This window comes from Acanthopagrus latus, chromosome 17 (genome assembly GCF_904848185.1).
Source record: "Acanthopagrus latus isolate v.2019 chromosome 17, fAcaLat1.1, whole genome shotgun sequence".
Classification (NCBI taxonomy): domain Eukaryota; kingdom Metazoa; phylum Chordata; class Actinopteri; order Spariformes; family Sparidae; genus Acanthopagrus; species Acanthopagrus latus.
In genome coordinates, this window is record NC_051055.1 from 30990914 (window position 1) to 31015998 (window position 25085).

General features: G+C 43.5%; 2 protein-coding genes and 1 long non-coding RNA gene across 10 annotated transcripts in view; 2 read left to right on the forward strand and 1 right to left on the reverse strand.

Annotated features, from left to right (window-relative positions):
- LOC119006178 (collagen alpha-6(VI) chain-like) overlaps positions 1-15680 on the reverse strand; it is a 36734-nt gene extending 21054 nt beyond the window's left edge. Inside the window, exons 1-12 of one of the 4 annotated variants that reach the window (XM_037074622.1) lie at positions 15400-15680; positions 13818-14377; positions 12405-12484; positions 10042-10146; positions 8238-8825; positions 6951-7511; positions 5031-5645; positions 3854-4417; positions 3182-3733; positions 1971-2549; positions 630-1184; positions 189-541 (exon numbers count right to left, since the gene is read on the reverse strand). In XM_037074622.1, the coding sequence (XP_036930517.1) occupies positions 189-541; positions 630-1184; positions 1971-2549; positions 3182-3733; positions 3854-4417; positions 5031-5645; positions 6951-7511; positions 8238-8825; positions 10042-10117 (4443 nt within the window). In that variant the 5' untranslated portion in view covers positions 10118-10146; positions 12405-12484; positions 13818-14377; positions 15400-15680. Of the gene's footprint in view, positions 1-188; positions 542-629; positions 1185-1970; positions 2550-3181; positions 3734-3853; positions 4418-5030; positions 5646-6950; positions 7512-8237; positions 8826-10041; positions 10147-11257; positions 11397-12404; positions 14378-15399 lie in introns of all 4 variants that reach the window. The other 3 variants (XM_037074620.1, XM_037074621.1, XM_037074623.1) reach the window with 3 other exon arrangements.
- Positions 10440-11691, forward strand: LOC119006187. 2 transcript variants are annotated; one of them, XR_005070702.1, is made up of 3 exons: positions 10440-10534; positions 11317-11415; positions 11505-11691. It is a non-coding gene; the product is annotated as an uncharacterized LOC119006187 (long non-coding RNA). The 2 variants fall into 2 exon arrangements; XR_005070701.1 differs by having other exon boundaries at positions 10455-10538.
- A 1678-nt stretch (positions 15681-17358) lies between the features above and the next one.
- LOC119005397 (methyltransferase-like protein 27) lies at positions 17359-23802 on the forward strand. Of its 4 annotated transcripts, XM_037072970.1 has the most exons (8): positions 17359-18110; positions 19599-19744; positions 19941-20111; positions 20363-20503; positions 20691-20819; positions 21505-21640; positions 22827-22919; positions 23391-23802. In XM_037072970.1, exons 4-8 carry the CDS (start codon positions 20387-20389, stop codon positions 23639-23641), a joined length of 726 nt encoding a protein of 241 aa, XP_036928865.1. In that variant the 5' UTR covers positions 17359-18110; positions 19599-19744; positions 19941-20111; positions 20363-20386; the 3' UTR covers positions 23642-23802. The 4 variants fall into 4 exon arrangements, with proteins under 4 accessions (XP_036928865.1, XP_036928864.1, XP_036928866.1 ...); XM_037072969.1 differs by having other exon boundaries at positions 17359-19744; XM_037072971.1 differs by having other exon boundaries at positions 17359-19744; positions 20366-20503.
- Positions 23803-25085: the final 1283 nt, after the last annotated feature.

The following is a 25085-nucleotide window of genomic DNA, read 5'->3' on the forward strand; positions in this document are numbered from 1 at the left end:
TTCTTCTCCAAAGTGCCCCTGACGTCTCTCTCTGACAGATGTAACCTCCTTGTCTCTGGGAGAATGAGCTGGTCTCTGGTGTCTCGTCTCACATTAAAACAGATACGACTGGACAGGTATACAGTGAATGTAAAGTGTGACAAAAGGACGTAGAAGCACCAACTGTCGATTTAAAATCTGTCACTCACCTTAGCTTTAGCTTGGGACGTGGCCTTGAACATCGCCATGAAGGAGCTCAGCAGGTCGGTGTTGAAGTAGGTCGATTCGGTCAGCGGCAGGTTCATGACTTTCCTCACGACATCCTTGCTGTAGTCTTCAAAGTTTGTGTCGTACAGGAGACCTCCATCACGACTGACCAGTCGGAAGGCGATCTTGGTCTTGATGACTGCAGAGGTGCAGCACAGACCTTCTACTGTGGAAACGGCAGAAGCGATCGCTGGCAGGAAGACCTTGAGCAAGGGGTGGCCACTCACCAGCCTCTCACCGAGGGCTCCCGTTCTTTGTGAAATATCAAACCCCATGGCGATATCAATGGTGCATTCTGTAGCAGAGAGAGATTTGTCTTTACCTCTGGAAGTCATACACACAACGATATAGGTTAGGAAAGCAGGGGAGACTTTTCAACTCACCATCTGACGGTTCAATTTTGCACATTTTGTCTACTAAGTCCTTCTTGATGAATGGCAAGGCCTTAAAGTTTGACACCTTGAAGACCCTCTCTGGGGTGCCAGAGATCTGCAAGAGTTCCAGGTCGTGGACGTCTCCAACACCGACGGCAAACACATCGACCCCTAGCTTCCTCAGATGGTCAGCCCTCTGCTCCACTAGATCCTCAGATTCACCGTCTGTGATCATCAGCAGATTCTTGGTAATTCCACCATGGCTGCCTCGTGTCGGCGTGAAGAACTCCTCAATGGATTCCAAGGCCCTTCCAATGTAGGTGAATCCACCTTTCTTCTTCATATCGCGGATGTGCTGAATGATCTCTTGCCTCCTGGAGTACTTGTTCAGGTAAAACTCAGGCTGAAGACTATCGCTGAATCGTGCAGCTCCAACATGCACAAACTTCTCATTGACTTCAAAACTGTTCACGACATCTACAGAGAAGTTTTTCATCAGCCCGTAATTATTCGCCTTGATGCTTTCAGACTGATCGAGGAGAAGCACCAGATCACACCTGCCAGCTGCCAAAGCAAAACAGGAGAAAGGCATTCGTCCACTTTAGTGTGCTGTGAAATGATCACTGTACTGTCCAGCATAGTTTGTGTTTGGCCTCGACGAACTCTCACCTCCCTGATTTACTGTAGTTTGAGGTCTCTCAGTACGCAACAACATTTACAACATTTTCATCAAGTTGGACCAAATCTGCAGCAACTGAATTGCTCACTGGTGGTGAAGGACATGCTCATTTTTTCTACTCATTCAGGACACCTGCAGCCATTTTCTGACCTGCACGACACATTTGCACCATAAACTCGTGCATCATCGTGACCATGGTGAAAAATGTGTTGTTTCTGAACTGTTGAGCACATTGAGTGGACAAAAATAAATACTGTCTCAGCAGACATTCATACAGTGTTTGTTTGTGCAGTGCCATCAGGCGGCACGGCGTCTCTGTCCACTGCTACGCCGGCGACACTCGGCTCTATGTGGCCACGTCTCCTGATGATATTGGGACGATTTTTTAAATGTATTTTAGATATTTAGACCTGGAGGCCACAGAACTTTATACAGCTCAACCAGGACAAACCAGAAGTACAGATGTTTGGTGAAAAACTGGCCTCTACTAAATACACCAGACTCAACCTAAGCCAAGAGGCCAGAACACACTAAAGGTTTTGACTTTTATGTTTACATTTAGTTTTATTATAGTTTTATATATAAAGTTATTTACAGTGACTGATAATATCTGACAGCCCTTGACAGGAAAAGCTTTGTTTGATAGTGCTGACTGTCATTCACACTCTTACCTTTCTCAGTAGACTCGCAGATGATTTTAGGAATAACCGTGATCAGAGTTTTCAGGCCTTCAAAACTGTCCACATAAAAGGATTTTGATGGGTCGTCACCAGCCATAATGGCCAGCTGGCTTCTGTTGGCTCCTTCAACTCCGACACTGATGACAGTGACCCCGTTGCTCCGCAGGGCATCAGATGACGGCTTCAGTTTGTCACGGTCGGTGGCATCTCCGTCTGTGATCACCATGAGAAACTGAGGCACACTGAGGGCTTTCCGGCCGCCATGTTGAGCGCCAAAGTACTCTACTGAGTAGGACAAGGCAGCGCTTGTGTAGGTGTTAATTCCTGCTCGACCCAAGTCTGCTATTGCTTGAAGAACCTCTTGTTTGGAGTTAAAGTCTCTCAAAGCAAAAATAGATTGGGCTACATCAGCGTAGCGAATGAGCCCAAAGCGGGTCAGGTGACTGCCAACTGCAGTTAGGTTCACTACTGACGCCATGAAGCTCCGCATGCTTTCAAACTCTTTTGAATCTATGCTTGAAGAACTGTCCACCAGGAAAATAATGTCAGCTTTTTGTGTCTTCTTACAATCTGGTTGAAGAAAAAAGACAAAGAGTTAGCTCGTAAAGCAAAGATCTCATTGTTTTATCGTCTTCTAATGACAAATCAATGACTTAAAAATCATTCACGTGTGTTTGCTGTCAAATCAAAGGTGAGACTTCAAGATCACCTTAACCTCTGTGTGTCCAGCACAGAGACACGATGTATTTAGCTCAGGTTAGCAAAAACACTAGGTTGTCTTATTTGTATGTTGGATCTCATCACCGATCCATTTCTCTCTGCTTTCACAACCTGAATCCTATCGAACTGGCCAAATGCAGCCCTGTAACTACCTCATTCTGACCCTTTACTCATTTACAAACCACAACTCCAGTGAAGTTGGAGTGTTTTGTTAAAGGTAAATAAGAATAAAATACAACGATTTGCAAATCGTTTTCAACCTATAATCTATTAAATACACCACACAGACACAATATTTAATGTTCAAACTGATAAACTTGATTGTTTTTTACATTTCAGTCATTTTGAATTTGATGCCTGCAACACTTTCCAGTTGTCTCTGCAGTTCTGACATCGGGAAATATTGATTTGCTTTATTTTAAATGTGGCCTTTCAGAGCAAGCTGCTGAACAGGTCTGATCTATGTCAGGTACTGTTCTCACCTCTCGGTTCGCAGAGCTTTAAGGTCACCTTGCTTTCCAAGTCCTTCAGTTCATCAAAGTTCCTCTGGTTAAAGACGTTTTCTGATGAACCGCAGATCTCCAGCAGCTGGGTGGTGTTGGCATTCTCTACTCCGATGGCGTAGACCGTCACATCTTTATCCCTGAGAACCTCAGCAGGGCCTATTACCTCATCTTGGGATTCACCGTCTGTCATCACTATCAGCTTCTTCCCCACGCCGGCACGCCCTCCTCTGTTTGGATCAAAATACTGCGACACCTCTGTGATGGCTGCACCCAGGAGCGTTCCTCCACCGACCTGCCTCATGTCTTCAATGGCTCTCAGCATGTCATTTTTGCTGCTGTAGCGGTCCAGTTGGAACTCTAGTTTTGTGTTGGTGCTAAACTGCATTACACCAAAGTGCATCTCATTCTGCTCGATCATGGAGCTGACGACAGATTTCATGAAGTCTTTCATTTTCTGGAAGTCTTCTGGAACGATGCTCCCAGAGCTGTCAGTTAAGAAAAGTATGTCACTCTGTACGTCTTTGCAAACTGTGGACACAGAACACAGAAATGTTAACAGGGTTGTTAAAGGCTCCTCCTTTACCAACAGCTTTACCAACATAAGCTTGATTTTGTTTACATCTCATGGCCAGTAATACTTTTCCTTACCAGCTGGAGTACACACTGCTATCAAGACGCGATCCGTGATGGTCTTCAGGGCATCATAGTTATACACGAAGAAAGTCCTCTTGCGGTCGCCGGCAATGATTTCCAGCTCCTTCTGAATTGCGTCTTTCACCCCGATGGCAAAGACTCTGACACCCAGCGCCCTCAGGCGTTCTGCAGGAGCTGGGACTCTTTTGGGTTGGGTGGAGTTTCCATCAGTGAGGACAATCAGGTGCTGTGGGACTCCGGGACGAGTTTCCATTGCGGTCTTAAAGAGGGGTTCCATGAATTGTAGCGCGTCGCCTGTCTCTGTCCCACCTCCTTTCAATATAATACGTTGTACGGCATTCTCCAGTTGATTGACATCCGAGTATTTTGCCAGGTCAAATTCCAAATCTTGTGAAGAAGCAAATTTCACAAGCCCCATGCGGACATGTTGTGGCCCAATATGGAATTTATGAAAAAACTCGATGATGAATGCCTTCATGTCATCGAAGTCTTGATACTTGATGCTTCCTGAGTTGTCCAACAGGAAGTAGATGTCAGCTTCATCCTTCAGGATACAGGCTGGAGAAGAAAAACAACAACAGCAGTCACAGAGAGGAAAAGTCAAAAATTAACAGCTACTGAAGCAACACGTATAATTTTACATCCCATCACTCAAATGAAAACATGGTTTGGGGGAACCGGCTGGGAACAGAAACATGTCAGTTTGGGTTAGTTTAGTTATTTTTTTTAAACATCTCATCTTCATCTCTTCACTTTTTACAATTTAATTTAACTAATTAAATACAAATTCAAGCAATATATAATAAGGTGCAATATGTTGGAAACTGACCACCAGAGCAGGCTAACTGCTAACTGCTCCTTACTTTTTTCTGTTCCATGACCGACCGTAGCTAGCTTGTTAGCTCAGTTAACAGTGCAGGTAGCTGGGCAGTGTTGCTAGCATAGGAGATGTGGACCACTGGGACAAAGAGGTTAGCATGCTAACTTTACATAGAAGTCCTAGACGTAACATCGAAAATATAACATCGCCACATTCTGCTGATAACGTACATTTCTGAATGTTTTGAGCTAAAATTCTTACGTAGCACGTTTAACCTTTGACATTCTACGTTCATGGAAGATGTCAACAGTCACGTAACCAAAACCAACAATAAAAAATACTGGTCCAAACCTTCTTTGACGTCTTCTTTGCTTGTCTTGTCTGCGATCTGTTCGCGTTTGATGTTCGTGCACATGGTTTTCTGCAGACTCTGTGTCAGACCCTTCAGCTGGTTGAAACTGTCCACATCGAAAACATGCGTATGGGGGGGTTCAGACGCCATCTGCAACAGCTGTGTCTTGTTGGCACCTGCCACTCCTATGGTGTAAATTGTGACTCCGGCCCGACGGAGATCAGCCGCTGCTTTGCTCACATCATCCTGGGATTGACCATCAGTGATCACCACTGCCACCTGCTGGACATCCTTCCTGCGGCCCCTCTGCCTTATAAAGACTTGTGTCCGGGCGAAGTCTAGAGCAGCTCCAGTCCTTGTGCCACCTCCATGGTACGGCAGGATGTTGATGAACTGCAGAATATCTGTCTTGTTATCGAACGTGTCGAGGTAGGTCTGTGCTGAGGGTGTGTCGTGGAACACAACGATGCCTACTCGCACTTTTTCCAGACCCACATCCAGGCCGCTCACAAGTGAGTGAAGGAAAGAGCGCACCAGCCGGAAGTTGGATGTTCCCATGCTGCCCGACTCATCCACGATGAACACGATGTCGGCCCTGTTGGCTCCTTTGCAATCTGTGAATGAAGCATAATTAGTTAACTTAAGTCATTGCTACTTAACTAAATATCTTTGAGCATGAACTATATTACAGGAATACTCACTATTTCCCTAAAATTCTGCTCTGTGATCTATTTCATGCTAACACACCAACATACCTTTTGGTTTTGAGTGTCTGAGTTGTAGATGGCAGCTCAAATCCCTTGAAAGGTACTGATTTCTTAAGAGTCTTTATATTTTATTGTACTTACACTTGTTTTAACAGCACTCAACTGAGTGTGAGTCCGAATGTATTCCAATGAGAATATCATTCGTATTTGCTCCTCACTGTCTGTAAAGCTGGTGTTTTTATAGACCCCTCTAGCTTTTCTAGATACGTCCTGCCCTCCACTGCCTCTGATTGGTCGCCTTCATTGGTTGGATTGGTCAGATTTTTCATGAGGAGTGCGGTTAGAGAGCTTAAGCTCCGCCCCTACCTGTTGCCCTCAGGGACCTTATTTGCTGTGTCTCAGTTCAGGTCTGCATCCTTCTGAGGAGCATTTGAAGGCCAATTACGTCACAAAGCCGTGTGAGGGATGTCCCCGTCTGAAGGCTCCTCCAGACGCTCCTTCTTTTCCCTGTTTCTGGAGGATGCACCGCTACGATCCTTCATGGCCTCACATATCCCAGGATTCTTTGTGCTTCCGTAAAAAAAGAAAGAACGAAAATGGCGACATCGCGTGGCGTAGATCGTCACTTTTACAGGCCTGGCCAGCAGAAATCATGGCGTAAGGTTAAAACATCTGGTGACGCAACCAGGAAATGCTCCAGAGGCTAGACCGTCACATTTAACAGCTGACCAGGTTAACAAGGTCTCTGAAGGACTCACCTTCAAACACCATAAAGACCACAAAGACCAGGTCCTTCAGAGGACGCAGACCTGAACTGAGACTGAGCAGCTGTGTCATGAATCACACATATGATGTTTGTCAGTTTGTCATCAAACTGATGAAATATCAGACTGTGAAAATACGTTATTATAAAGACAACAAGGCCGACAGGCTCATTAGTGATGTTGTCTCCTAACTTGAACACTGTAGAGCTGCTCCTGTATATCTGCAGCTCACAGAACTGAACCAGAACCAGCTCTCCTCTCACAGAACTGCACTTGTTAACATGAGCAGATTTATTGTGATGTTCATCTTGTTTATGACCTTTTCCAGTCCAGTTGGCTCCATGTTGGTGGTGGTGACGTGTTGATGAGACGATGTAGTTCGCTGAGCAATTTAACACAAAAAACTACATGAGGTTTGACTTAAATTACAACAAACTGATGATCTCACCTTCAGTTGTGGTCTCCACTAGTTTCTTAGCCAGGATGAAGTCTTTTAAAAGAAGTCCTCTTGGAGAATCAAATATGAGCGGAGAACTGCCGATTATTTCCATTTCAGCCATTGATGCACCTGCACTCATCGCAGCTACAGTTATCCCCGCTGACTTAATCAAACGAGCCGGCACGTTCACACTATCATCTGAGTCTTTTCCACTCACAACAACCAGCAACTGATGAAAACCTTGGCTTGCACGGCCGCCCGCCTGATCGGTGAAAAAGTTAGCGTGGGCGAATTTTAGAGCACTGCCCAGGTTACGTGGTCTGTTGGGCTGTGGGCGAAGGCGGAAACGTCTGACAGCAGCCAAGGTCTCCTGTTTAGTTTGATGAGTATTGAGAAAGAATTCAACGCGGGCTTCTTCACTGTATGTAGCCAAACCCACACGGTTGGTGGACGATCCAACGGAGAGTTGATTGATTAATTTGATAAGGTCAGCCCGAAACACAGAGAAGGGTCCTTGAGTAATACCGCTGTCCACCAGGAAGAAAATGTCCGTAAACTTCTCCACCAGAGCTGAAAGAAGACAAAGACAAAACACATATTACATTTTATAACCGAACAGACTAGTATGATTATCAGGCTGAAGGTGCGCTCAAAATCAGCCAGCCAGCCCTCAGAGTCTTGTTCTTTCATCATTGATGAGGAGGGCCCGAAGAGTCCAGCTTAACTGACCTTTTGGCTTGAAGGACATGTAAGAAAATGTTGGATTACAGTCTGGACCAACAACTGTTTTCAAGCACAAGACCAATTATTGTCCCTGGCCGATTATATGGCCGATATTACTAAACTGACGTCATATAAGTCGACCCCTACTATGAATACTTCCAGAATGTGTGCACCATCATTTCCAGCCCTCTCAGCTCTCTATGATGGCAGGAGTTTCATTCTGCATTTGAGTGGGACATTGGGAACAGCAACACTTTTGCCTTTGAACAAGATTTTGTAGGAACTTGACATCTTCTCCACTTTCTACTTATATACTAGTCTTGTTACTGACAGATCTGCAGCTGTAAACAAATTGTAAAGTAGACTGTGAGATTGAGAACCAGGGTGAGGATGAACAGGTCTGGTAAAGAATGGGGAAATCTTTCTTCTAAATGATAGCAGCCACTCCTGGATTTTGTGTATTTCAAAAGACAGACTTTGGCTAGCTGTTCATCTTGGACAGGTATTTTTGTATTTGATTGCAAATCAGGAAACAAGCAATTATCTCATGTTCCATCCAATCCTTTGCCTCACCTTGCCTCTGATCCTCCACAGAGATGCACACAGTTCGCAGCAGCCTGTCCGTCAGCTTCTGCAGAGCCTGGTAGCTGTCGATGGTGAGCAGGAAGTGGTCTGATGGCTGGTTGGCGATGGACTGGAGCTCCATCAGGTTGGCTTGTCCCACCCCGATGCCAAACACTATGACTCCCTTTTGCCTCAAGAGCCGTGCAGGTTCCTTAACATCATCAGCAGAGTCTCCATCTGTGATGACCACAGCGATCTGAGGCACACGCTGGCTGTCTCGGCTCCCCGCAACTTCGGTGAAGTACTGCTCCCGGATGAAGTCCATGGCCTTGCCGGTGAAAGTGTTCCCTGTTCGGTAGGGAATGTTTTCCACTGCGGTCAGCAGGGAACTTTTATCTGTGTGATCCTTCAGCAGGAACTCCTGGTGAGGTTCATCGCTGTACTGAGCCAGGCCGATCCGAACTCTGTCGAAGCCGATATCGAAGGCATTGATGACTCCACGGAGAAAATTCCGGACCTCCTGAAAGCTCGTAGGGCCGATGCTGGTGGATCCATCAACAAGGAAGACGATGTCGGCCACATTGGCATTTTCACACACTGGACAAGGGAGAGATGAGGTCAGCAGAGGGAAACATGTCAAAGAAAACATTACTGAACCAAGAGCCACAGCTCCAATTTTAACAGTTGTGATTAACACCATGGACATAACTTCTACTGAGATTATACATTATACATACACTGTACCTACTTTACACTACTCTTTCCACAGTGTGTCACAACCACTCACCTCACAAAACAAATCATCTCTTATTAACAGTTGACACAGAAGAGAGCGAGTTTCATTCTTTTAGATTTAAAGTTGAAGTCTGTAACTATTTTTGTTATATTTGCTAAACTTGTCATCATGATGTGACAGTAGAATCAGATACAGGTCAGCTGTCTGTGGCTCCGCCCAGTGGCTGTAATTTGATTTGCAAGAATCCTCCATTCCCGGCTCAACACAACCAATCAGAGCCAAGGGGCGTGTCTGAGAAGTGTCAGTCACTCTCATGCAAACACTGCTGCAGCCCCCCTCCCCCGCACAGGTGCAGCGTCTGCTCTCACCTGGTCAGATACGTTCAAACTCAAACTGTAAACAATGGAGGAGAACAGACAACAACAACAGAGCAGAAACATGCCCCACCATTGTCCACGTCAAAGAGAAGAAATAAGAAGACTCAAGAAGAAAAGCAGAGTGAAAACAAAGAACTGGACCGAGCCAGAGAGAAAACCAGGATAAATATCAGAGTCACTTCAGAGGTGGAGGAGCTGCGGATCTGTCAGGACTTTTCTGCTGGACAGGTAAGAACCTGCTGGATATATGTTTCACTCTGTGTTTTAACCACAAGGCTAAGATGGCGGCGGTTACAGTTACAGTTACAGCATGTTCAGGAGTTTGTGCTCTGAAGTGGTTGAACTGGTTTAGAGAATTAACGTTCCTCATGCTTCAGAAAGGCAGCAGGTGATGATGATCACCTGAACGATCACCTGGTAGCTCGTCTACAGCGATGTGAGGAATATTGATTATCACTCTGGATATCTACAGTGATCTGCATGAGGCGCTCTCACTGTGGTTTAGTTGTATTGATCAGAAATAGAACAATCAGAGTTTAAGTTGTTTATGTTGCCATCTTTATCATTATCAGTCATGTGTGCATATGCTCCATACACACACACAGATCTTTCTTTTCTTTGACTGAGCTTGTCCATCAGGCTTGATTCCATTTAGTTTTCAAAGCCTCTATCTAAATTATTGAGTTGAGCTGATACTCACCTGTCACCTGAGCAGCGACGCCAGAGGAACATGCCACAATGATGACGCTGAGAAGAAGACTCGCTCTTCCCTTCATCCTGGGACGGCTGGTTAGTTTCTCTCTTCCTACAAGACACGAAACAAAAGCAGTTCTCTACATAAACTAAATTATTATTTAAATGTGCGTGTGATTAAAGTTAGGGTCATGTTCCAGGTTAGGTTTAGACGTCAAAAGAGTCGGTGTTAAGGTAGGAGCTGTCACACAGTGGTGAGGTTTTGTCTTGTCTTGGGTTTTTGTCTCGTGAACTTCCCCTTTTATTTTGAAATTCTAACTCTCCTCTACTTTCAGGTCACTTGGCTTCCACATGTGTCACCGTTCTGACGTCTCCCCTGATTGTTTCCACCTGTTCCCCATCACCCTCATGTGTCTTATAGTCTGCGTCTCCCTTTGTCTTGGGCCAGAGTGTCTCGTTCCGTCGTGCACCTCAGCCTTTCACCACAGTCGAAGTCTTGCGTAGGTATCGTGACTCTTTGTTGGTCTTTCTGTTAATTCCTTGCCTCTTGAGTGATTTCTTTGTTTGTAATTTTCATAGTGCAGCTCAGCTCACAGTTTAAGTTTATAGATTTTTTTCTTTCCTCCTTTGGAGCGATTTTGGTTTGTTTAAATTTCATAGCTTTTTCTAATAGTGTAGTTTTGTTTTATAGCCTTGTGCCTTCCTCGTTTGAGTGATTTTATTTCATTTTTTTTGTCATAACTTTTATAGTGTAGTCAGCTTGCAGTCTTTTGTTTTCCTCCTTGTGCCTGATTTTGTTTTCTCCGTTTCTTGTGGAGTTCCCACCGTTTGTGTGGTTTTCTTTTCTGAGTTTTGTTTTCTTTTATTGTTCCTACCTAGTTCTTAGATTAGTCAGGTGATTATTTCACAGCCTGTTGATCTGTCACTCTGTCTTGAAGCTATCAAATTTCAGAATAAAAGCCTGTTGAATTTCGACTTTACTCTGCATCTGAGTCCTCTTTCTAGTCCAGGCCTGACTAGAGCAGGGTAGAGATAAGGGCTCAGGTCGAGACAACAGGGTAAGGACAGGGCAGAACCAGAAACTGAATATACACAACTTTGAAATAAATAATTGCAGCAGCTCACTCTGATTAAATGTTGGACGGGAAACATAGACGTTAGAGCACTCTGGCTCCAGTCGCACTAAAAAACTTCTCATAAAATATACAGGACTGATATCTTACAGCTGTTCTCTAAACACTTCCTCTGTCTTCTTAGTACTTTCTTGGCCATTATTTTACAGGACAGCTCAGAGAGGCGACATGAAACAGGACGAGGGAGAGGAGGGACGAGTCTCCGGAGGGCCACAGGTCGGACTCGAACCTGCAGCGAGAGAGAGCGGGTCTGAGCTAACCACATTCACTAGTTGTCACTACTTCATATTCAGTTCTCTGTATGTTTATTCTAACTTCTGATTATTTTTTTTTTCAGTGGACGGGGTTGAAATTTGTCCTGAACATCATTTACAACATGTGTTCATTCAAATATCTGAATCTGAAAGTTTACAGTCATCAGATTAACAACAGTAACTAAATATCTTCTGTCCTCACATAATCGGGGAAAAATAGGATATCATGTACAAACTAATATTAAACTCATGTGAGCGTGTTAATTCTCACAGCTGTCCTAAATACTTCTTCAGCTCTGAATGTGTAGAGTTTGTGCCTCCAAGCTGAAATTCATCATGTTTGTGTTTCTGTGTGTTTGTCCTGAGACCCTGAGGATCATTAACTACATCAGTATCTTCCAAACTCATCAAGGACCCGATGTTTTGTGAGGCCGACCCGTCCTACAATCCCAAAACGAGCTGCGAATGGGACCCAAAGCCAACTTTACTTACAAATTTGACGTCAAATATGTTTTTTAAAAAATTTCATACTTTTGGCTGTAATGTCACTTCTAGTGGTTTAATTTCACAGATTATGTTTTTATTTCTGTGATACTCATTGAGCCTGTTTTTCTTTTGGTTCTGATATTTTGCCAGTTCCAGCTGGTTATCGTTAGGTTTGTTGTGACAGAACAGTCATTCTTTAACGTCAGCGAGTAACAAACACGTCTCTCTGCAGATCTGCATCACTGCCATCACTTACTTTACCCGCTCACAGGATCAGATCCCAGCTCACAACATGTGAGTCCGTCCATCAACACTCTGCAGCTCTGAATTAAAAACTACTCAAAATCCAAAAATGATTCATCTCTTACATTAATGACAGCTGAAGTGCATCTGTTCTCCAGGTCCATAAATCAAATTTCACCACTTTAATTCTGCAGACTGATCAGACAACACCTACGTTTGTGTTGACGAGGAAAGAGTAATTAAAAGTCACTTACAGATCTGCTGCTGTTGCATCTGCTCCTTCTGCACCCAAACACAGAGTCCCGGGGTGATACAGAGAGCTGCAGGTTAGCATCTGGAGGAGGATGAAGAGGAAGAGGAGGAGAAGGAGGAGGAGAAGGAGAAGGAGGAGGATGAAGGGTAGGGCCCAGGTCTCCTCCTCCACCTCCCACCACATTCTGAAGAAAGACAAATGAACAAATAAAATCCTTGAGTCTTTTTTTCTTTGTTCACAGCAGAGAGAGTGATGAGAATGAGAAGAGAGCTCGCTGGCTCTGCAGTCACAGCAGAAAGTTGTAGTTTAATGACATTTTAAACTCTTATTGTGTTGTGTTCTATCTCTCTGAAGCTCCTGGCACACCAAACAGTCAAATAAATCTACCCAAACATTCTCCGCATTATTTCTGCATTGATCCATAGAACAAACTGTAGTAGCTTCACATAATGGCTCTGAAATCAGAGGAAACATACATTTTGTTTAGTACATGCAGGAATCCTGAAGTTACATTTAAAACCTTTTAAGACCTTCTTTAAAAGTCTGTCCATCCATTTTAAGACCTCGTTGTAGCTTCAAGTTCTAACCAGTCGCATTTACATTTACTATATCCTGATCGTGAGACAGCACAACTACAGTCTTACTTTATGGTAACTCCTTATTAGTGCAACATAATTCATATGAGCACAAAGCACAGGAGTATGACTGAGTGACCAGCTCAATGCAAGGTCTGTTAGAAAGACACCATTACAAACCAGTGTTTGACCAGCAAACAAAACAATCAACAAAAGTGAAAATGTAATATTTTAATCTTTGGCGAGCGTCAGGAGAGTCGAGTCATGTAGGAACTCACTCACACACACCGAGTCAACGTAGCAGCACAACAACGTTAAAGTCCTGCATTTAAAATCCTCCTGAAGTAAAAGAACTGTATTATCAGCTAAAAGCCTGAACTTCTAATCTTTTCCCTCCGAGATATCTAAATGAAACCATATGAGGAGTTCAGAGGGGAAATCTCATCAGGTAATGATGACACTCAGACAAACGTCACCTTTGTGGATAAATATACATGTTGAAATCAAGTTATAGATATTTCTTATCACCCTGTGTCCATGTCGCATGACTGTCTGGAAACATACCAAATAATATCATTTTCATATCTTCTGCAATAAAAAACGTTGTGAATATGTTTTTTATGAATATTTTCTTTTTAACTGGAAATACGTGTTTTTATTTTCATTATGTTCGTTCAGGGAATGTGTATGATCTTTAATGTGTTAGCTATTTATTCAAGTTTCGCCAGAAAATTGTTAATACTGAACATTTTTAGTTGTTGCTAAGCAGATTTCTATGAACTGGTTTTCGTCTATGTGTTGTGTATTTGTTATCTGAGCCTGTGTGTTGTGTTCTGTACCTGTCTGATGGTCTTCTTTCCATAAAAGAAAATTTAAGGACTTGAATTAGCTTAAAAGTCTGTCAGACTTCCTGGACTCTCTTACTGATGACCTTTATTGATGCCATTATTTCTGCCTCGATTCTGATAAATAGTTTTCGGGCATTTTAAGTTAGCGGAAGGCTAAAATTACCCATAATTCTCAAACGCTGTTTCAAAGCCAGTCCGTTTAGCTTTTTACTTTATTTTAAAATGATTTATTTTAATCATGAACTTAAATGAGTATGACTCAGTTTATGTCAGTTTAACTGATGCTGGTTAAATTAACCCTCATGCAATTGAAATGTCCCATGTGTCAGGTCGGGGTAAAAAGGGAAGACCACTGGCTGGGAAACCCTCAAGGGTCTTGGCTGGACCACCGACGGAGTTTTGCCGGGAGCTGGTGGCCTGAGAGCCGATGAAGGGTCTCTGGCCACAAACAACCTCGGCCGCACCCCCGACCGAGGAGCAGGCACTGGACCTGGCATGGGACTCGACTGAGCCTCCGACCGAGGAGCAGGTACAGGCCTCGGCCGGTCCTCCTGTGAAGGAAAGAACCACATGGGTGAAGTGGTCAGACATCTATTTCCAAAAAAACATTTTTCACTCTTGAAAGTGAATGTAGTCTATCATAAGTTTCATCTGAATTGTGTTGAGACCAAAATAGATCATTTTAAATTTGTTTTACTAGTGCAGTGCCCGTAGGAAAAATGCATTCCTTTAGAAAAGTGGGAGGTTAAGTAGTTTTTTCATGGATGGCCAAATGAGGCTGTGTTTGAAGGTGGAACTTCAGGGATGTTTAGGTTTGTTGTGAAATCTGATATTCCAGAGTATAATTGGACGTTTTTGACTACTTTTGATTTTGCCATTATATTTCACCTTAAAAACTATTTACTTGGTGTCATTATTTTCAGCACAACCTCACATGCGTGACTGTACAGTTTTTTTGTTTGTTTTTTTGACATACTGTATTAACACTATGGACCTAAAATCACAACAACAAAAAAACACAAAATCAGAGTAGAAAAATTTACATTTTTTTCCTGTGAAAACCACAAATGTTTAACAAACCATTTTTATTACTTATAATGCAAATATAAATTGTTGTTTGCCAAATATGTGCATACATTTTAAAACTGTACAAAGTAATATGTAAGTATTTACATTTAAATGCAGGCAGTGCTCAGGTCTGCCTGAGGAGCTGCACTGCCTGCTGCACATTCAGCAGCTCCTCATTGTTTTGACTCATAAAACAAAAAACTGACTCCACTACACACTGAACACACAACACCAAACACGACATAACACACTGACTACACACTCTAAACACGCTAAATGTCACAAATCTCTCAACTCTCAGTATGGCTGCCTGTCTCTACACCGACCATCGGTGCCTGTCACTCATCCGCCTCCGTCCCGCCCACAACTTCCTGTTCCTCAGCAACCAAACTTGCTGCTTGGACACTTTCGTGACAAAAGTCCGTTTTTACCGTTTCTTCCTGCACCAGACACAAAGCAAACATGACGGCAATGTTCGTGAAAAAGCCTGGCGGACATTATTTACCCTAAGTCCGGTTCTGGATATGCCGGTGCGACCGTCGACTCGGGAGGTGGGCCGTGTTAGCGGCTAGCAGCTAGCAGCTAGCTACACACGAATATCCACAGATTCCGGTTCCACTTTGTTGTCCGCGCGACTCCGGATCTCCTCAGACCGGAACAGACTCGGTCCGGACTCGTTTAGTCTCATTAATCCACAACAGTCAGTTTAGATGCTCAGAACGGGACCGAACCGCCGCAAAATCCCGGTCCAGCTCGCGCAGCTGCAGGTATTGGTATTGTTGTCGTGGGTTTGAGCTCTGCAGTGATTGGCTCTGGTGTGCACATGGCTGTGGTGGCTACGGTTAGCAATGCTAGCGGAATTGGTAAAGCATTTATGAATTAATTTATTACAGGTATCATTGCAGTCCAAACAAATGCGACGTCGCACACCCTTGAACCAAACAGCAGCCATGTTGAAACTCTCAGGTCAGTCTGATCCTGATCTGCAGAGACATTTGAGGAACAGACACACACAGACAAAGATTCCTTGCTTTTATAGAGAGATACATCGATTGTGGTATCTATGAGCTACAACATGAGGCTATAAACCTAGCATAAAAATGCACCATTTTAGCTGTGGGGACTAATAAAGACAGAGTGGAAGCTCTGGGGTAAGTTGAGTCACCCAGCGGATGAGAGAGATGGATGGATCGAGGGAGAGATGGATGGATCGAGGGAGAGATGGAGGGAGGGAGGAGTTTAACAAAGATGGAGAACAGAGGATAGACAGAGGAAGGAAGGAAGGAGGATGGGAGTTTCAATTCGGATTGTTCAAATGTATTACTAGTCCATAACTGATCTTACTGTCAGCAGAAACCATGATTCTGGAAGGCGGATTCAGTTCTAGTGTTTTCTCTCCAAAAACACAGCTGTTCACGTTCTCTTCCCAAGCGCACTTTAAGGGATACGGCTCAACTTACCCCATACACGGGATGCAGAACATCCTGAAATATATGCAAAGATTTTAGAGTGTAGCGTGTTAGAAAATTTTGTTGGCTTCTTCCATTTTCACATCCTCTGTTTGACAGACTGAAACGGTGTGTGTGAGTGTGTGTGTGTGTGTGTAAGTGTGTGTGAGAGTGTGTGGTGTCTGTGTGTGTGTTTGTGTTGGCAGCAGGGTGTTTGTTGGAAGACATATTGGGTTCAGCCGACATGTTCTGGAGGATTTCTGGGGAAAAGTGAGATGTGTGTCTGGCAGCAGCACATGGAGGAAAGTTGCCGGTTCTGCAGAATTTCTGAAGAAAAGTTGTTGAGTTCTCTGGTTCTCTGTTCTCTGGCTGCCTGTCAGGACTCAGAACTGTGTGGCTCAGATGAACAGAGGCAAATCAATCATCATCATTAAAAAGAGACTTTAGATTTGAACTGAATCTGATACCTTCTGTATTTAAACAACAGGTTCTGATGGTTCTGATCATTATAATGAATATTTAGGATTCTGTGTGTGTGTGTCATTTCATATCAACTCTTCCGGGTCCTCCCGGGTCATGCTGTTGATTTTCTTGAAAAATTCCTGTTAAAACTTCTGTGAAATTTATTGGACTGTAAAATCCTGCAGATGTTTTTTCCAAACACTTTCTGACTTTTGAGCTGAAGTTGATGGAGTGAGTGACTCAGCCTCACCGACGTCTGAACATCAGAGACCCCGAGGATCATTTACAACACGTGTTCATTTAAACTGAGCTCATCAAAGTTATATCAATAAATCATCACATTCATTTTCAAACATCAGTTTTCACTGTGTTGAATCAAAAGTTGATCCTATGTGGTTTAACGTAACTTTTACAAATATTTTAGTTGTGTATTTTCCCAAAAATGATTATTTTAATCTCCTTGAAACTTTTTTATTTTATTTATTTAATTTGTCATTTGTTAACCATTTATGCAACATTGTAGGTATTTTCTCTGTGATTTTACTTGTGTTTTCTTCCACATGTTACTTGTCTCATCAGAAATATTCTCAGCCTTCCTGTTGACAGTGAACCTGTGGGTGTTCAGACAGATATCACTGGATCACTGTGATACTGAACAGAACTATTGTATTGATTCTATTCTGAGAGAAACTGGGCTGTGTGAACTCGTTTCCTCTTTGCTCCCTTCCCTCAGCCACTCCTCCAGTTTTCCTCTGGAAACACAAAATGATGTGAAAAGATGTTATTTACACATTTTTAAAGGAAAACTCTGACGTCCTCAGCTATAATGAAGATGACAACTCCACAAATCTGCTTTGAAATTCTTGAAAAGTCTCTCCTAACGTGCAGAACCTGCCTGAGAAACACCATGTTTTTAAGTTCTCTTCAGTATCACAGTGATCCAGTGGGAGCTGTCTGCACCTCCACAGCTGCACTGCTAACAGGAAGTGCTAACAGCTGATTCTGCTTCTGTTCTAATGGAGTTTTGGAGCATTATTTATTTTTTAGTTGTTTCTCTGCTTCAAATCAAGTGTCAGCTGCTTCAGTTGTTCAGCAGAACACTGCAACTCTGTTTTACTGTGAAGCTCCAGAACTGTTCTGTGGACTACGACACCTGACCTGACTTCATGAGACGGAGGAAGAGGAGGACTGGATTCACTTTATCAGTGAACTGTTCCTTTAATAATGTCTGACTTCCTCTGTATGGCTCATTGGTCTGTAAGTCTCTAAAAAGTCCTGACAGTCATAAAGCTTATTCGTTGAACACGTGAGTAATTTTATCAAACATCGTCAGCTGTGAGGCTAAATGCTAACATGTAGCCTCACAGCTGTTAGCATGCATGTAGACTCCTCATCAGGTTCTGCTTCATCAGAAGTTATCGTCTCTTTCATGCAGAGGACAGAGGACAGAGTATAAATCTCAGGCTGGATCTGTCTGACATTAACCGAAGAACCATGTGGTTCAGTTTTTCCAGTGAATTTCAGGAGAAACTGACTGTAATCTTACATCACTGAGAAAACACGACTACAGCCAAGTTAGACTGAGGGCCAGTGGAGCAGAAGGCTGAGCGAGAGCAAATGTTAGAGCAAAGAGCTGTAATTTTAAAACTAGTTCTTATTTAAAGTCATCCACAGGGAGATCAAGTCTGAAGAAGAAACTCACAAGTGTTGATCAGAGTCTGTCTGATTCAGACGTGATGTATCATCTGATATTTAGACTCTCAAAGTTCACCGACTTCACACTGATGTCAGCACGAAGGATTAAAACGAGGCGGGAGGCGTCATCGCTCTGAGTGTGATGTTAAAGTCAGCAGCGACAATATTTGGCCGTTATAATACCAAAGGACCCTACAGAACTATTGCAACATAACTATCCACCCATACAAAAAAGAATTAAAGATGGAATCTAATCCCATACTTAATGTTAGAGCCATGAAGAACATGAGACTTATGTTTGCATTTTGTGACTAATTAGTTAATATCTATTTTGCTTTAATTTGTAAGGATTAATCATGACTGATATTCTGTTTCATCTTAAGGTAATTAATGTCTGTTCTGTAGATAAATTTTTATTATGCTTTCATTTTGTACTGCTACCACAAACTGTTATTGCCATAAAGTGCAGCTTGTTGTAGATAACGGTAGTAAAACTAGCCATGTGGGCATCTCTGTTTTTTGGGGGGTAATTAAGGTATCGGAGCAGGACAGGAGCAACAATTTTCTGACCGTAGCTTAACTGTCATTTAGACATAAGGGCTCCGTTTCTCTTTTCTGTCGATTAGTTTAAGGTGACAGACTGGATACCCAAGATTTTGTTTGGAAACCTTTGTTACATCAGCAGATACTAACCTGTCATTTTTTGTGAGCAAGACACGTCTAATCAATCTGTGCACTCCAAGTCACACTTTGAACGACGGTCCCTTTTATTGTGCATAATGGAGCTGAAACATATAAAGATATGTTAAAATAAACTATAGGAATAAATCATATAAATATAGGCTAGAATATATTAATGTGGGAATACAAAGGTAAATAAACACAAGAATCACAATTTGTCTCATTTTATGAATTAATTAATGTGCTCCAGAACATTTATCGTAACCGGGCCCACAGCTTCATCTGTACTTGACTCATGACAATTCACACACTTGTTGTAACTGAAAACATAAAATACATTGTACACTGAAACTGTAACAGAGAAAGTCTCTGATATCAAGCTTTACTTAATGATTCAATTCTAAATAAATGGTAAAAGGTACGTCGTGGTTCGTCTACGCCTGACGGAGTCACAGAGAGCTTTAATCAGCAGTGGGAGTTTAATGTGCTCATCACCAGAGAAGTGAGCTGGATCACAGCAGCCAACAGCCAGATTACTTTACTGCACATCCGCTGTAAACTGAGGTTAGTGAACAAACCTCTGCACTCAGCAGAGACTGTGGTTCTGGTTCTGGTTCTGGTTCTCTGTCTCCTCTGTGTAATGTTTCGATCGTGAAGTAAACTGAATATATGAGTTATATACTTTTACCTGAGTATGACTGTTGAATACTTTGTGCGATATTGATCACAGTTAAGTCTCAATGTGTTTGTTGGATGACAGTTGACTTCAAACCGGACCGGACAAGCAGGTCGTACCTCACGTTCCTGACATTCCTGACGTCACCTGTCGGAGCAGTTTCCACCAATCAGCAGCTCCTGCTGATCTGAAGCCCCGTCTGTCACCACTGCTCCCACACTCATATCTGCTGCTCTACCTGAAACATCCACACAGGTGAGTTCAAACTGCTTTCATCCTTTGCTCACAGTCAGGCTGTGATGTGTTCAGGTGTCAACATTTGCTTTGATGAGTTCAGATGTCTTATTCATCATTGGATCAGAACCTTCTCAGGTCCGCTCTTCAGATGCAGGTTCAGAGTATTTAAACTTGTAACACGATGACTGAGATCAGGTTTCACATGTTGGTACACGACCAGAACATCAGTATCTGTCCTGCTGAGATCACGTTCACTTTGTTTCCTGCAGCAGGTTTCAAGTCGTATCCTCGTCATGGCCCACTGCAGCAGAACTGTGGCCGATATAAAGAGGTCCATTCGGTCCGGTCAATACCTCAATTCAAAAGGCACCACAGAGTTCTACGACTGCTGGGCCCAGACGTACGAGTGGGTCAGTGTCAGAAACTCCTCGTCCTCCTCGTGGAAGCGTTTGTGTTCTGATGAGCAGTTGGTCGGGTATCACAGACGGTTCTGTTCATCTTCAGCTGCTGGACTTTAACTGCGACTGAGTCTCAGTGTTGTGTGTGTGTCATCAGTCACTGGTGGATTCTGAGAACTAACACATGGACCATTAACAGGATATGATGCGGATCGGCTACAGACCAGCACATCTGGCTGTAGATTTCCTGAATGCCAACTTCTGCGGGAGGCGTGAGGAGGTTCAGGTTCTGGACGTCGCCTGCGGCTCTGGACTGGTCGCTAAACTGGTGAGAGACAAAAGTCCATTTCAGAGCAGAACCTGCAGGTGTGACAGCACGTTTTCATGTTCGGCTCAGTTTTGACATGTAACCCGTCTTCACTCAGTCGATGTTTCCTGGAGTGCGTCTTCAGGAACGCAGCACAGCGCTGAACAAGCGCGACTTCCACAGAATGAACCTTTTAATCATATTATTACACGATCACACACGTGTCAAACGTTCAGGACCAGATTTAAACACATCAACACTTCATGCTACATGTGAAAGTTAATGCAGTTATTTTATTTCAGACATTTTCCTCAATTCACATTTTCACAAAGGTTCAAAAAGACAAATCAGAATAAGTTAGTTGTGTTTGTTTCAATGAGAAACTCATCAGCAGACTGTTAATCACAGAGATGTGTGTGCAGTGCAGTACCTGAGGCCCAGTGTGTGTGAGTGGTCATGTGACGTGTTTCCAGGTGTGTTAGTGTGCACAGAGTTTAATGCTGACCAGGTGCTAAAACACTCGTCTGGACACAGATCAGTTTATTTAATAGTACACGTGTATGTGTGGACGGACCTGATCCAGTCACACCCTCCAGCCCCCCCACACACCTGATGACATCACCTGACATCACCTGACATCACCTGAGCTGCTCTCTACAGGTTGAAGACTCACTACTGGTTCTGTTTGTCTCCCTCTGCTGTTCAGATGTCTGAACTGGGCTTCAGGCACTTTGTGGGAGTGGACGGCAGTAAAGGCATGCTGGACCAAGCTGCTGGGACCGGACTGTACCAGGACCTCAGGCTGGCCTTACTGGGAACAGAAGGACTGCCTGCAGAGACTGGTACACACACACACACACACACACACACACACACACACACACACACACACACACACACACACACGTATGCACCCAACCCAGAAACAGACGAGACGTGGACCAACTGAGAAGCAGGAGGTGCATTAGCCAGCCCAGGAGCTAGAGGGTCCAGGCTGGAGACAAGCCAGCACAGGACCTGTCTCTGGTTTAGGGTTAGCTGGCTGGTGGTTAACTGGTGCAGATGCAGGCTGGAGGATAACAGAACTTAGCCTTGTAGAAAGGAGCACAGGCATGTTTGTGGCAGGTTTGGATGAAAACAGAACAGAAGTCCTGACAAAGAGATCGAGGCAGACAAGGATTTAAATACACAAGTAATGATTAACTGACAGAACACAGGCGAAGAATCAAAGGGGTTCTGAAGACACTCTCGTCTCAAAGGCTGAGCCTTGAGATTCTGTCCTGGAACAGGATCGGAGACAAGCGACAACCCTGGAGTCCGACCCACTGGAAACAGTACACGTACATAGCTCTCACTTTGGTCACAGGGACCGGACAGCTCGTAGCAACAGCCCTGGTACTCTATATTTCTACAGTACCACAAGAATATCCAGGGCATACTGTGTTGGCCTTCTCCGAGTCCAAACATCACATTTAGACTTCTTCTTGAGTATCCTGACTTACTCAGAGCTCTCTGTGGTGATGTGGTCACGTCTTCCCTCGAGTCCTTCAGACTCTGCCAGGAGGTGCTAGTCGGGTTCAGAAGCTCCTCGAAGTGTTCTTTCCTTTCGGCCTCTCGGTACCTGTCTGCAGCTTCAGGAGCTGCCGGGACTAACCAGGCCTGAAAGGCCTCCTTCTTTAGAGTGACGGCTTCCCTCAATGCAGGCCGGTGTCCACCAGCAGGTTCTTAGGTTTCCACCACGACAGGTAACAATAACTTCCTGACAACAGCTCCTAACAGCCGCATCTACTGGAGGCTTTGAACATGGCTCCTCAGATTCATGTCTCCAACCTGCCCGGGATGTGCGAGAACATCTTCCAGAGCTGGGAGTGGGAGACGTCCCAGTTCACTCTCTTCCCTTGGGTTTAATAGACGTGTTCATCTGATCCGGCTCAACTCCAGCTGGTGATCAGATGAAATGAAACATGAAACAGGACGACTTCTGGAGAGTGAACCTGGTTCTTCTTCCTCTTCTGTTGATGGTTTCAGGTGTGTTTGATGTGGTGATCCTCGTCAGTGCTCTCAGTCCTGGTTTTGCTCCAGTCAGTGTTGTCAGGGAGCTCTGCCACGCCTCCAAACCAGGTAACTAGCTATCACCTGTTAGCATGAGTCTGCACAGCTGATGTGTCTCGATGTAGTTGTCTTTTGTATCTCTTTTGTTGTTGTGTGTCTCTTTGTAGTTGTTTGATGTCTCGTCGTTGTTGCGTTGTCTTTGTAGTTACTTTGGGTTTCATGTTGCATCTTTTCTTGTGTCTGTTGTGTTCTCTTTGTGGTTTTCCTGATGATTTGTTTCTGTCTTTATGGTTATTTTGTGTCTTTTCATTGCTTTGTGTATCTTTGTGGTATTCCTTTGTCTCTTTGTGTTTATTTTGTATCTCATTGTGTATCTCTATGGTTGTTTTGTATCTCCTGTAGTTCTCTGTCATGTTGTAGCTGCTTGTGTAATTTTGCTTTGTGTCTCTGTAGTCTTGCTCTCTTTGCAGTTTTTGTTGCTTTGTGTCTCTTTGTAGTTGTTTTGTGTCTGTACAGCTGAATATGTTGTGTCGTCTGCAGGAGGTTTCATCTGTATAGCAAAAGGTTCATACCCAGGAGCAGAAGAAGAAATATACAAGAAGGATCTGGAGAGAGAGCTGCAGCTGATGGAGGACGAGGGACTGTGGAGCCTGGTGGGAATCAAACCGACAGACAGATACATGGAAAACGCATTTGTGACCACTGAGGCAGACGGGAAGGATGAGCAGGAGGAGCGCTACATCAGAGGGAACGTTTACCTGTACAAGAAATCCATCAGTACATCGATTTAAATCAATGATTAATCGTCCACTACAGAGGAGATGCAACGCTCAACAGAAAAATAAACCGATTCAAAATATTGAGTTACAACAAATATGATTCATACACACTGTGTGACATCCACTGTAACAGGTCAGGAGTAAACATCTCTCAATAAATGTTAAAAATACGAGCATCTTGTCGATCATTGTTTTTGTTGTTGTTAACTTTAAATTTATATTCTGTAAGAATTCTTGTCCTACATGTTGTTGAGCTGTGTTCTCACACTATCAGTAATGTTTCCAACAAGAAATCCTCCAGTTTCCTCGAGGTAACGGTGAGTTTCTTCTCTCCCTATAACTTCTCACAAAGTAGAATTTGAGTTAAATAAACCATTAAAACGATAAATAATTAATCCTAAAGTAGAATTTGTGTGGAATAACCCTTTAAATAAGATAAGATAAGATAAGATAAGGACTTTATTAATCCCGAAGGAAATTGCTGTGCCAGGGTTGCAGTACAAGGAAACAGTATAAATCAAATCAAATAGAAATAAAAAATATAATATAAAAAATACAATGAAATAAAAGTAAATTGCAACTATAAATTTACAGATACATGAGCTATTGACCTGTAATAGCAGATAAGGTGCGAATCAGCAGCTTAAAGTGTTTGTGGACGTGCAGGGATATTATCATTGTCCTATATGGAGAAGGGGGAAGAGTTAAAAAGTGTGATGGCCACAGGGAGAAAGGATCTCCTGTGGCGTTCTGTGGAGCACCTCGGTGCTCTCAGTCTGCGACTGAAGGTGCTGCAGTAGGAGTCCAGTGTTGCATGCAGGGGGTGCGATGTATTGTCCAGGATGTTGAGCAGTTTCCTCAGCATCCTCTGCTCAGACACCTCTGCCAGAGACTGCAGTTCAACTCCCAGGACAGAGCCAGCTCTCCTGATGAGCTTATCCAGCCTGTTGGCATCGGCTGTCTTAGCCCTGCTGCCCCAGCACACCACAGCGTAGAAGATGACGCTGGAGACAACTGAGTGGTAGAACATCAGCAACATGGTCCTGCATACGTTAAAAGACCTGAGTCTCCTCAGGAGAAAGAGGCGACTCTGACCTTTCTTGTGGAGGGCATTGATGTTGGCTGTCCAGTCTAGTTTATTGTCAATATGGACCCCCAGATACTTGTAACAGTCCACTATATCCACCTCAGTACCCTTGATGTTGATAGGGTTTGGAGGGTTACTCTTCTTCCTAAAGTCCACCCGCAGCTCTTTGGTTTTCCCCGTGTTGAGCTGCAGGTGGTTCTGTCCACACCACTCTACAAAGCTGTCCACCACACCTCGGTATCTATATGTATATATGTATATATATATATATATATATATATATATATATATATATATATATATATATATATATATACATATATATATATTACAAAGTAGGATGTGGGTGAAATAACACTTTAAATCTAT

Coding starts and splice junctions, on each gene's coding strand:
- LOC119005397 (XM_037072969.1), top strand. CDS start 20,387: ATGGCCCACTGCAGCAGAACTGTGGCCGATATAAAGAGGTCCATTCGG. Junction 20,820..21,504: donor CTGGACTGGTCGCTAAACTG/GTGAGAGACAAA, acceptor TCTGCTGTTCAG/ATGTCTGAACTGGGCTTCAG. Junction 22,920..23,390: donor CTGCCACGCCTCCAAACCAG/GTAACTAGCTAT, acceptor TGTCGTCTGCAG/GAGGTTTCATCTGTATAGCA.